General features: G+C 40.6%; 1 protein-coding gene across 1 annotated transcript in view; it reads right to left on the reverse strand.

The window, feature by feature from the left end:
- Positions 1-12228, reverse strand: part of LOC141809113 (inactive phospholipase C-like protein 2) — a 94066-nt gene extending 81838 nt beyond the window's left edge. The window contains exon 1 of the mRNA XM_074695934.1: positions 11648-12228. Within this exon, the coding sequence (XP_074552035.1) occupies positions 11648-11941 (294 nt within the window). The 5' untranslated portion in view covers positions 11942-12228. The remainder of the gene's footprint in view (positions 1-11647) is intronic.
- Between the last annotated feature and the right edge of the window lie 475 nt (positions 12229-12703).

The following is a 12703-nucleotide window of genomic DNA, read 5'->3' on the forward strand; positions in this document are numbered from 1 at the left end:
ATCTTCACACGTTGTCATGCATAAGCGCATTTTCTTCCTCTATCTCAGTTTCGTTCAGTGCTGTAAAGTGCACCACAGTTCATCTTGTTTGACAAGGAATTTCAAAATAAAAGCACCTTCTTCCAAATAAAACTGTTTATGAGGCATGTAATAAAAACACGAACATAGCCCAAATGTCAAGGTTAAATTTTTTTAACAACTTTGAAATAGAAAAAGGCCTGTTAATGATTGCAACTAGGGATGCATCGATAACAATCCTGGTATCTGGTATCGGTGTCCCTCAAAGCTGGATCCGTATCTATGGGAAGGGGCCGATCCAGACTACGAGCTCTACACCTTTTTTTTTTTACCGGTGCTTACGGCTACTTGTTTTGAAGTGTTGCCTCAGATGCACTTTCTTTGTTTTTTGCTGCATTACAAGTCTACAGGATATAAAAGTTGAATACTGAATAGAATTTCTGTACGTTCTGAAACTTTGATTTGCCAGTAAGCCTTTATTTATTTTATACTTTATACTTTAAAAAATATTAACTTCAGTAATTCCATACACTCATTTTTCACCCCAAAAATTACCAGTCTCGTCCCAAAGAAGGGCAAGCAGGTTATAATTTAACACTGCTATCGGATCAATATCAGATACCAATACCCAAAGCCCAGGTATCGGTTGCGGTATTGGAACCAGAAAAGTTAAATCAGTGCATCCCTAATTTAACAATTATAGAAGGAGTGTTGCCATCTTCACAGAAATACCCTGGGAGCTCTCAAAAAGGTTTTTTCTTGCATTTCTTGTGGTGGTTGTGACGTTATTTTTCCTGACTCTCTGTCTGCCACATAGTGTGCTCATTTCTCGTCGATATGTTTAATATTTACCCCTGATTCACACATAAAGCATGAACACCGCGCTATACACAGTACTTAGAAACCACTCACACACAGGGATGGGCATAGAAAACTGGTTCCTTTTGAAAATCGATAAGAAATGTTTCAATCCATCAATATCGTTAGCCCTTGTGCTTAACAATTCCCTTATCAGTTCTTTACACTATGCCAGAGCTGTGGGACCTTACGTCCCCCGTGACCATCTTAGCTTAGCAGTTAGCTGACGTTTCTGATTCAGGATATTCAGCTTGAAATTTTACCAAACAACTAAACTCACAAAGAAATATGAATTACCCTTTCACAAGAGATTTATATCCAATATGCTAGCGGTTAGCATACATCTGTATAACTTCAGCTTCAAAATAGAATTTTAACTTAAACAGAAACGTACCACAGCTAGTCTTTAAAAATACTGAAAACTCCAAATGTCAAAAAACTCAGAGGTAAATGAAAGAAAAGTTACATGCAGACTCAAGCACGGTTCCGAACAACTTAAAATACTGCTATAACCAATTCAAGAATCTAGATGGCCTACTTTTTATTTATTTACGTATATTTACGCCCAGAGATATCCAGATCCAGGGACAAAATACATATTATATTACGTAATTTTGTATTACTCATAAACTCAGTGTAATGTTGTTAACAAGGAAAACCTGTAAAGCTAATTTCTGTGCAGAGAAAATTCACAAGAGGAATTGATAAGGGGATCGACAAAGAATTGGATTGACAAGTAGAATTAATAAGGGCACAACTCTGACTCGACTCCGACTCCAGCTACGACACTACTCTGAGCTATTAGACTGAGTCCTATAGTGAAATGGCAGGTGCTGCAGCTGTTTTCTTCACATTATCAAACTGAAATTCACAAGGTCAAAAGAAACAAAGAAGCAGCACACATTAAACACAGCTCATGATTCGATCCTGTCCTCTGGGATGTAAACACACGTCTTCCTCGAGTGCATTCAGTCGTCTCGTGCTCAGCATCTCTCCTCCTGCGTGAGCGACCTTTGTAAACCCGTTGATAAATTCGTGCTCAGTCTGACTGTGAGCCGCTGATTCAAAGACGAACAGGCCGGTTTGGGATGTTTATATTTTACAGACTGCTGCTTTGAGAGAATCAGCCCAGAGAATAGGCGATGATTCAGCAGAGGTCTGTAATCATCGCTCCACATCTTCTGCTGCCTCCTCTTCAATGCAGCGCACATCTCGCTCTTCCCAAAATATCCCGGTGTTCAGAGGAGGAGCTGCGGTGGAGAAAACAGGGACGACTTCTGGCTTTAAAACCCTTAAAAGGACAAACTCCCTCCACCCTAACCGTCAGGATGTCCGTGCATTAGCTCTTTGGACGGAGGCTCTTAATCTATGGAAATTCTCTGATAGGCGCAGTGATGCGGGGATGGGTTGGTCCAATTTCCATCATCACCATCATCATCATCATTATCATCATCATCAGCTCAGATGGGCCCTCTAAATGTAATCAGTGTTATTAGTTCAGGCTGTGGGTGTGCTCAGGTTTTTTAAAGGACAGGAAGAAACAACAGCTGGGAGCAGAGGCGGCGACGGAGCCGGTCTGGGAATCATCATCAACATCTGATTGGGTTACACGCTCCCAAAAGTGACCACAGGCCGCGTCTGCAGGTAGATCGATTCATCAAACTTCAAAAAATGATTTTTTATAAACGTTTTCTCCGTCTCTCAGTGTTTCCTCACTGGCTTCCGTACGCTGCGTTCCAGCAAACTAGAAAAAAAAAACAAAGTTGTCGCACAACTCGCCGTGAAAAGGAGCCAGTTCCATCTTCTATGAAGGCAGCAGTTTGGGCTCATTTTGGTTTTTATAATCTCTGCGCGGAAGAGCAGCTCCACATGAGTCAGTCAGAGTTTAAGGTTTGCAAAATGAAAGTTAACGACACACATCGTATCTATCGCCTGTTTTATCTCGGAGGACTTGTGCCCCTACAGCATAGTCAAAAACAAAGGTTTTGGACTCATGATCGAGACAATCAAACCAAAGAATGTCATACCATTTTTTTAAATATATACATTGGACTTAATCTTGTAAAAAAAGAGTTTCCATTTTGAAAAATTAAAAAAACACCAATTAGTTTTATTTGTGTACCATTTTATTTTTGTAACATTCTGGGAGAAAAAGGGGGCGCTGGGCTTAAGTTTTATTATAATCAATTTTATTTATGTAACAGTATTTTATCATGTACAGTAAGTACGTTTTTATTTGCTGGCCCCCTGGTGGCTGGCTGCAGTATAGGTCAAAAAAATCCATCTCCCCAGTCATTCCAGATGGGCTGTGGTCAAACTTTAAAAAATTAATACACCTGGTAGAAATGTCTCTGACGTCCGATTGTTGTGGTGATTTGAAGATATCATTTGGCTGCCTTGTATTCAGACCCTCTTTTTTTCTGAAAACTTTCATTTTCATTAGTTATTAGAGGTTAAAAACGAGATTTTACGTCACGTTTAACAACAATTGACAGCTGACGTTCTTGAGTATTTTTTTCAGGGTGGTAAAATATGTTGAGAGGGAGAGACAAAAACACACTAGACTCTCGAAAGCAAAAAAACGGCTCCACTCAGACTCTGGCTGCCAATGGCTGCTGCACCTGTGACGGGGTATTTTAGCTCCAAAACCGTACAATGGTGCCCTAAAATTCATAGTTTCTGGTGTTCCATATATATATATATATATATATATATATATATATATATATATATATATATATATATATATATATATATATATATATATATATATATATATATATATATATATATATAAAATACAAAAAAATAGGAATTTATATATATATATACATATACATATATATATATATATATATATATATATATATATATATATATATATATATATAAAAAATTTTAATTTAATTATTATTTTTTTTTTTCTTCCTTAACAAAGTTTTTTTTTAATTGTATGGCCAAATATTGATGGCCCTGTATTGCGGGAGTTTGGATTAGGACAGGGCCATGTTTGTCCGTCCAACTTGTTTGTTGTTGTTTATGTTGTTCTTCCTGTGATAACACACAAAAATAAAAAGACTTTGATCAAAACCGTACAATGGTGAATGGCGAAGCCACACCTTCCAATTTATATACAGTGAATGGGCATGAAGAAATGCTACCTTTTGTCTTAAGTTTATCTATGCATGTTTACATCACTAGAATTATTTGATATAACTTTTGCAAGTTTAAAAAATCATATCATGTTGTACAAACAATTGTTTTTAAGCCATAATTAGCCCCAATTAACATCCCTACCACACTTGCCCCTCTAAGCTGATCTGCCCTTTTGGTGTCACGGCAGAGGTCAAGCAGAAAATAATCACATTAAACGAAGACAGGAAGGAGAGAGCTTAAGAAAACCATCAATAACCGACTAAAAAAACAACCCAAACTAACTCATCAGGGACAGAAATCCCAAACACTGAGCTCTCATCTGACTAAACCCCTGCAGCTTTCTGCTCATCCACTTGTTGGACAGGTTTTAAGTAAAGTTTGGAAATGTCACACAGAGTGAAATACTCGTGTGAACCTTCTCTAAAATATGATTTACTGTACATGTTCCTGCTTCCACACGTCCTTAGATCTGGAGCCAAGAACAGAGCAAAACAGAAAGAGAGAATAATTCAGTTATGATATAAACTTGGAGGAGAGTCCGTTTCTTTTGGTCTATTTATATCCCTGCTCAATGTCAACATGAACTCCAGATGTTTTTAATAAGATCATCCCACAGAGATGGTTTCTGGAGCTCTGAGTTTGGTATCAGACTCTGAAGAGGTCTGAATCTAAGGCGATCCACGCTGACGGTTGGGTAATTATGAAAGGTTGTGATGTCTGCGTGGTTCGCGGTAAAACTGGACCTCCGTGGAGTCAGAGGTGTGATGTGAAGCAGCTGCTTTCAGGGCTGGAGGAGGTCACACTCAGAGTTCAACCCCTTCAGCTTCACGGTCAGCGAGTTAAGCACAAAGACTCTACGTTAAAATGAGCAGCTTCAGCTCGTTTAGCAGAACACAGTCTGAGACGCACAAACACAAATATCACAACCCAAGTCTAAACACACACAGTTTTTCTGACCTAAATATGAAGTGTTACAGAAGCCTGAGCAGATACACTCAAACCAGCACTCGGGGCCAATCCTGAGCAGTTTATGCTCCAGTTTTACAGCATGAATCAGCAGGGTGCTCGAGGAGGAACCACCGAGCTCAAGTCTCAGCTGTTTGGAGGTATTTCACGCTCAGTGCGCCAAAAAAGTTTGACTTGCAAATTTCTGCAGAGTGTTTACATTTTATTTTACATGTTAAAGCCTCAGACGTCTGTTTCCTCGAAGACGAATCTCTGCTCACTGCTCTACATGGGGATGCATAAGACTGACTATTTGGTAGAGGTGGGAGTAAATCGTGGTTTTGTGTTTGGAAGGTCTGACAGCCAGACATTGTTGCTTTATTGGTTGTTTAAGTTAAAACATAAAGATTTTATTGTTTCACAGGTACTGCTCAAAGATTTTCAATAAAATAAGATCGGAACAGTGAAGGTATATGCTATCAGTTATAAAAAATAAAAAATTAAAATCGATCCGTGATCGGCCAGAAAATTGGGATCAGTGCACCCTTATTAAATTTGAATTCTTCATGTTATTTTTTGTTTATAAGCTGGGTTGGAAGGAGTTGAGATGTCGGATCTCCTGAATAAATCTTATCAACTTTCCCCACATGTGATCTGCATTTTTGGGAAAATGTGGCTCCTGATATACACTGCAAAAACTGAAATCTTATGTTTTGTCTTATTTTAGGTAGAAAAAAAAATGTCAAATTATACTCGATATACGCAACACTCATCTAATCAGTGCAGAAAAATGTCTGATTTAAGTTTTTTTTAAAAATGAGGTCTGAAATGCTTGTTAAAAGAAAAAAAAAAATCAGCCACTGGAACAAGAAAATTTTGCCCAAAAATTTTTTTTGAAACTATAATAATGTCTTATAACTAGTGCCGTCAGGCGATTGAAAAAAAAAAATCTAATTAATTACTGGATTTGTAATTATTTAATTGAATTAATCGCATTTTGATCTTATATCTGCTTAAGGTCCCCAAATAAAGAACCTGAATTCTAGGACTTTACAAAATTGCAGTGCATGACTACTCAAATGAAAACCCAAAGAAGAAAAAATTTGAAATCCAGATTTTTTCCAACTGACCAGTATACAAATGTCTGTGTTCAACGGCAGCGGGCATTCATTCGCACTAAACACTTAATTCAACCTGTTATCAGCATAAAAATGTATGGTTAAGTGGTCAGTTTTTAGAAATGATACTATACAACGTGGGAAATGTCTATCAGGTCTTGATCGTTACAGAGCAACTGGTGTTTTGGAGTTGATAGCGACCATGCTAACCAGTGACTCTACAGTGTCAGTAGTTAATGGCCGAGAGTCACCAGTTAACAGGGTTGCACTTTACACTGAAACACCAGCAACGTCTGTGGGTAGATTATTAACTCTGGACGCAGTTTTCTGGTTCTTTTATTATGAACCAGGTCTCAGACTCAGCAGTCTGTATGCTCTTTTTGGTCTGGGAGGGTTTCTGATTTATTGACACATGTTTACGTCCTGGTCTGTCACAGTCTGGTAAGTGTCCACGGATAATGCAGTCATGGGCATCGAGTCACTGCTATTTCACAAACCTGGGAGCCGTTTACCATCCGTCAAAGTGATGATATTTAGTTAAAAAAATACTTTTTTGGTGGTTAACTCCTCCACATCAGTTGCCAAACCATTATACTCTGCACCCAAGTTGCGTGCGCATCTGCCGTTGTTGATAAACAAATAATTCCTCTATAGAAGTAAATTGTGTTTTTCATCAGGGGGAGGTGGGTCTTGGCGGAGCTTATCAATCAAAATCCTGCTCGTAAACTACTGTGGGTGAGAGCGGTGTGCTCTTTGGGCGAGAGCTCAGCATGGATATGAGGAGAAGATGTGAGATGACAGAGACACAGAGACGCTGCAAGTCAGAAAAGTTCAGGCAGCTCACGCTCTAACTGAGGATGTGACGCCGTAGTTCAGAGAGAAAAAGTGGCGCCATTGTGAGAAAAGATGACGGAGATCGCGAAGCGGATCAAAGGATGGAGCGCCGAGACGAACGCAATCAAAAAAAAGTATGTTTTGTCTGTTTTTTGGATCAAAAACAGACAAAACATATAACATACATATAAGTATCTCAATTTAAATTGAATCAGGAGAAAAGCAGACCGTCCCAGCTCTTTTATTTAACACCCGTGGTTTTGGATTTTCATCTCAGGGATGGTCAAAGCGGGTAAAGCCGCCCTCCATCAGCCAATCATACGTGTCAGGCCTTAATTAAGCATCTCAGCGCAGTCTTGAGCAGAGGAGCGGCACACAGGGTCATACTGGCGCTAATCTGTTACATGAGGTCATGAGAGGATGAATTGATATCCTGCCACTCATGGAGGCGGCGTGCCTGTGAAGACAGGGAGGAGGACTTTACACAAGACGCACTGATCTGCCTGTGTGATCTTTATTGATCCTCCTCCCGGTGGACGTTCCCCGTGTTTTATCGCTCACGTCTCCTCTTGTCTCTGCCGTACTTTGAACCCATCAATTAGCTGCTTTCACCTTGCAGATCTCAAACACTACACCTGTGTTTTTCTCTCCTCTGCTGCCAAGTTTGAGCAGAGGATGAAACGGAGGAAACGCACGCCTGATGTGGATGCATCATCTGTAAATTCTTGGTTAAATCCTGTTTGCTCCTTTCCTCGACGTGCTGGTTGTCAGTTCCCCCCCTGCAGCAAGCAGCCAGGCTGGAGCCAGCCTTGCAGCTGTCCACAGTCCAACATTACATAACCAGGCTGCATCACAAACCCCCCTGCAGCCACTCTGCAGCCTCTCCAGCATGACAGTGTCACCCCGCTGAGGAAGCGGCAGGAGGACGGCGTTGGATGCCCGTCAGGGGACAGACACACAAACCGCTCGATGAGGGCACGTTAACGAGGTAACGCAGAAACATAATTGCTCATTTTCTTCCTTATTCCCATGGAGCTGTAACCCCTTCACCTTCAAAAGCTCACACACTCACACACACACTTGTGGGGAACATTGTGGCTGGAGTGTGGGCGGGTGTGTTGGAGCTATACATGGACCGAGCTGCAGAATGAGTGACCCACTTTTCCACCATGCAGCGCTCAAACTGTGTGTCATTTCATGGCTAAAGATTAATTATCAAATGGGCTAAGATGCATCAAAGGCTCTGTGACCGGAAAGTTTCACCTCCACGCTTTTAATATATTCATGTTGATGCACAAACCTGTTCTGCAAGGCCTCAAAGTGATCCACAAACAAGAGCAGATTAAACTCCTCTGACGGAGACTGACGGATCACTGAGGAGCGTCTGGAGGCTCAGAAACAAATACATGTTTGTGAAACTCTCCTTCTGGTTTCAGATAGCGTAGTTTGGAAATTTGTTCTTCCATCAAACTGAAAACTCTCATACCTCTACAGCTCATCCAACAGAAAACAAGCTTCAAGAAGAAAAGAAGTGACCAGTTTCTCAACGAAATCATCCAGAACGAGCTACAGATCATTCTGCTTTCTGACTGTAAAGCACATATGGTCTCCTTCCAGGCTGAGCCACAGTTTCAGAGTTCACGCATCAACGATAATTCACTCATTTTTAGAGCAATACATGAGAAACTGCTGTTATTCATCAAAGTGTGCTTCCAGCACAGCAGGATCAATCACTACACTGCAAAAAACTGAAATCTTATCAAGTGTTTTGTCTGATTTTAAGTAGAAAATGTCTTTTTAGGCTTAATATGAGCCACATTCACCTGACCAGTCCAGAAAAATGTCTTTATTCAAGTTATTTGAAAACGAAAATGAAGAATTTCTTTAGACAAGTAAAAAAAATCTGCCAATGGAAGAAGAAAAATATGCTAAAAAATTAGCTTGATGCTAGAATAATGTCTTAATACAAGAAACTTTTCTTTATTTCCAAGATTTTCAGACCTCATTTTGTCTTTAAATAACTTGAAACAAGACATTTTTCTGGGTGAATGTGGCTCATATTAAGTTAAAAAAAAAAAAACTTTTCTACTGAAAGTAAGACAAAAAACACTTGATAAGATTTCAATGTTTTCCAGTGCAGCCCTTCAAAATAAAAGCATGACTTCAAGGTGTTGTTTTCAAATTGCAAGAAAAGGTTTTTGTGTTTAATTCTTTTTTTTAATGGCCTATTAAACTTGATATGAGCCACATTCAAATGAAAAGGGACAGAAAAATGTCTTGTTTCAAGTTATTTAAAGACAAAAATGTGGTCTGAATTGCTGTAACAAGTGAGAAAAATCTACAAATGTAACAAGAGAAAAATTTAATCAAAAATTTGCTCGATATTGTCTTTAGATAACTTGAAATCAGACATCAGTGGCTCATATTAAGTCTTAAAAGACATTTTTTACTTAAAATAAGACAAAAACACTTCACAAAATTTCAGTTTTTTCCAGTGCAACCCTTCAAAATAAAAGCATGATTCTAAGGGGTTGTTTACAAACTGAAAAAATGAAACCTCATCAAGTGTTTTTGTCTTATTTGAAGTAAAAATTGCCTAATTATACTTCATATGAGCCACGTTGAACTTATCAGTCTGGGAAAAAAAAAAAAAAGTAAGTTATTTTAAGACAACAGTGAGGTCTGAACTGTATGTAACAAGAAAAAAGATCTGTCTTTGGAATAAGAGAAATTTGGTTAAAATTTTGCTTGAAACTAGAAAAAAAACGTCTTGATACATGTCGCGAGGAACTCAGACCTCATTTTTGTTTAAATAATCTGAAATAAGACATTTTTTGGCACTGCTCAGGTGAATGTTGCTCATATTAAGTCATAAAAGACAATTTCTACTGAAAATAAGACAAAAACACTTGATAAGACTTCATTTTTTTCCAGTGCAGCCCTTCAAAATAAAAGCATTATTCCAGGGGGTTGCTTACACTCTGCAAAAAAAGTGTTTTTGTCTTATTTTAATTAAAAATTGTCTTATAAACACTTGATATGAGCCAAATTCAAGTAAAAGGGCCAAAAAGGTGTCTTGTTTTAAGTTATTTTAAGACAAAATGAGGTGTCAATTGCTTGTAACATGAAAATAAATGTATGTCAATGGAACAAAAGAAAAGTTCAATCAAAAATGTGCTATTTTTTTGTCTTTGAATAACTTGAAATAAGACACTCTTCTGGACTGGTCAGGTGAATCTGGCTTAAATCAAGTCAAAAAAGACATTTCTATTGAAAACAAGACAAAAACACTTGATAAGTTTACAGTTTTTCCAGTGCAGCCCTTCAAAATAAAAGCATGATTCCAAAGGGTTGTTTACGCACTGAAAAAAAATGAAATCTTATCAAGTGTTTTTGTCTTATTTCTGTAGAGAATCTCTTTTTAGACTCAATTTTATCCACATTACCTGGCCAATCAAGAAAAATGTCTTTTTTAAAGTTATTCAAAGACAAAATGAGGTCTGAATTGATGTAACGAGTAGCAAACATCTCCCAATGGAACAAGAAATTTTGCTTGAAGCTTGAAAAAAATGTCTAAATAAATGTCACAAGGAATTAGGACCTTATTTTTGTCTTTAAACAACTTGAAATAAGACATTTTTCTGGACTGGTCAGGTGAATGTGGCTCATATTAAGTCATAAAAGACATTTTCTACTGAAAGTAAAACAAAAACACTTGATATGATTTCATTTTCTTGCAGCGTGGTGTCATGTGAGCTCAGTTTTTAGAGAATGAGTCGCTAAAGATTTGTCATCGAGCACAATCCCCTCAAGCTTCCTCGCCACGTCTTGCTCATGAGCCCTACAGCGGGTGACGAGTTGTCGTTGGGTGAGAGGGAGGATTTGGAGCTTTGTGGTCGTATAATAATTCAACTGTTTCTTCCTCAGAGGAACAAAGGTTGTTGTTGCTTTTGAGTCTGAGGATGCAAATTCAGAATTAGCCGGAGTTTGTGTCAGCGGCTCAGCAAACAACGTCTGATATGACAGAAAGTGACTCTCCTGTGTGTCCTCACCTACGCAGAACTTCACCCTGAGGCCTGTCGTACCAACATACTGCACTCCTCCTCATAAAAGAGAGAAATCCTTTTGCACAAGAAGAATGAGGAGATGTAAGAAAGTGTGAAATGTAAAGCATTGGGATGCCAAATCAGACACTAACTGTTAAAACCAGGCGACTGGTGACTGGGACAGGTATGCAGAAGAGATGTCAGAGTTTGGTCTCTGCAGCAGCTGACAGCAAAGACTGATTTTCAAGCTCCTTTTGCAGGAGTCTGACATGCACATGGAGATTCAGCCTGCAATAAGAAGTCCTGAAGACCTGCAGGGAAAACATGTCCTCACAGGATCTCACATCTGACTCCAGGACAGGGTCTGGGTCTGCACACAAAGCCAGGACATGCAGATAAAAACAGACTGTCAGTGCAGGAGATGAATGCAGATTTGTGTAACCCCATTTGTTGTTGTGTAAGTGACATACACACGCTTGTGTATCCTCTCCTCGGGTCAAACTTGCTAAAATAAAGAAAATGTGTTTTTAATTTGGGGGTGCTCTCTACAACTCCCCTGGAAGTTCCTGGATCAGGTTTGTGTTCAGGGTTTCCTGTGTAAAGGACACTCAGGAAACCCTGCTTGTGTCACCTTGAGAATCTAAGGAGGATAAAGTGTAACAACCAACCAACCTTCATGATGCCGCAAGGTGGGTTCCCAGCTCCCTGGATCCTCTCAGCGGAATTATCACGGCTGCCACTCCCGATCCGTGGACTGCCGTGCTCCCTGTACCGTCCATTAGTGTAAACTCCTTCGGGGCCGTAGCCCTGAGCCACCTCCAAGTAAGCCCGGGTACCGGTCGGCGTCAGCGCGGCCGCATCGCCGGTGATCCCCGCCACGTTGGTCGCGCCCTGGGCCGGCTGGACGCCGATGGCAGGATCCAGAAAATGTCCCGACAGAGCATCTGAAGCGTGAACCCCTGCCATGATCCGCCGGTGTTACAGCAAAGCCCTTCCCTCCTCAGTGTAACAGCCCATTCTCTCCCAGCACGGTGGACTTGTTGACGTCCAGGGCGGCTCGGATCTCTGCTGAGTCTGGAACCGGGCAGCGGACGGTCAGACTGAGCCGTCCTGCTGAGACACCAAGCAGACGGTGAGACCTCGTCCAATTAGCTGCCTTGAGGCATGTGCTCAAAAATCCAGCAAACCCAGCAAACACAGCCTGCCTCTGAGGCTCTGCTGCCGCCGTGTTTGTTCACAGCGTCTCCTCGTCCTCTAAAATTCAGTTTCGCTCCCCGCCTTCACTTCGCGGACTCTCCGCCGTGCGCATCGCCTCGCGTCCTCTGCGCTTCTGCACAGCCTGCAAACAGGAGAGCTTCCCCTCTCCGTGTGCATCCGCGGGACAATTCAAGACCGCGAGAGCGCAATCGCAATGAGCCCACACTGCACATGCACACAGGCGAGCGCGTGCACCTACAATTGAATCCAGGAGCTCGCGCGCAATCACAGCGAGGTTCTATGGACGTGCGCGCGCCCCGTGTCCCAGCACAAACACTGCAGGAGGTCCTGGAGTGAGCAGTGTTTCCATGAGGAGGCTCTTGAAGTTTCTCTTTCTGTTTTTAACTGTGGAATGAGGCTCGTGTCAAACCCTCTCTGTGTGAAGGAGCTCAGTTCAGGCTCTCCGTAGGAGGGAGCTGTGGAGCTAATACAGGAGAGATAAATTAACACTCACTGACACCAGCCAGATGT

Source organism: Halichoeres trimaculatus, unplaced genomic scaffold, assembly GCF_033239565.1.
Source record: "Halichoeres trimaculatus isolate MK-OKI-2021-1 unplaced genomic scaffold, fHalTri1.1 fHalTri1_scaffold_20, whole genome shotgun sequence".
Taxonomy (NCBI): domain Eukaryota; kingdom Metazoa; phylum Chordata; class Actinopteri; order Labriformes; family Labridae; genus Halichoeres; species Halichoeres trimaculatus.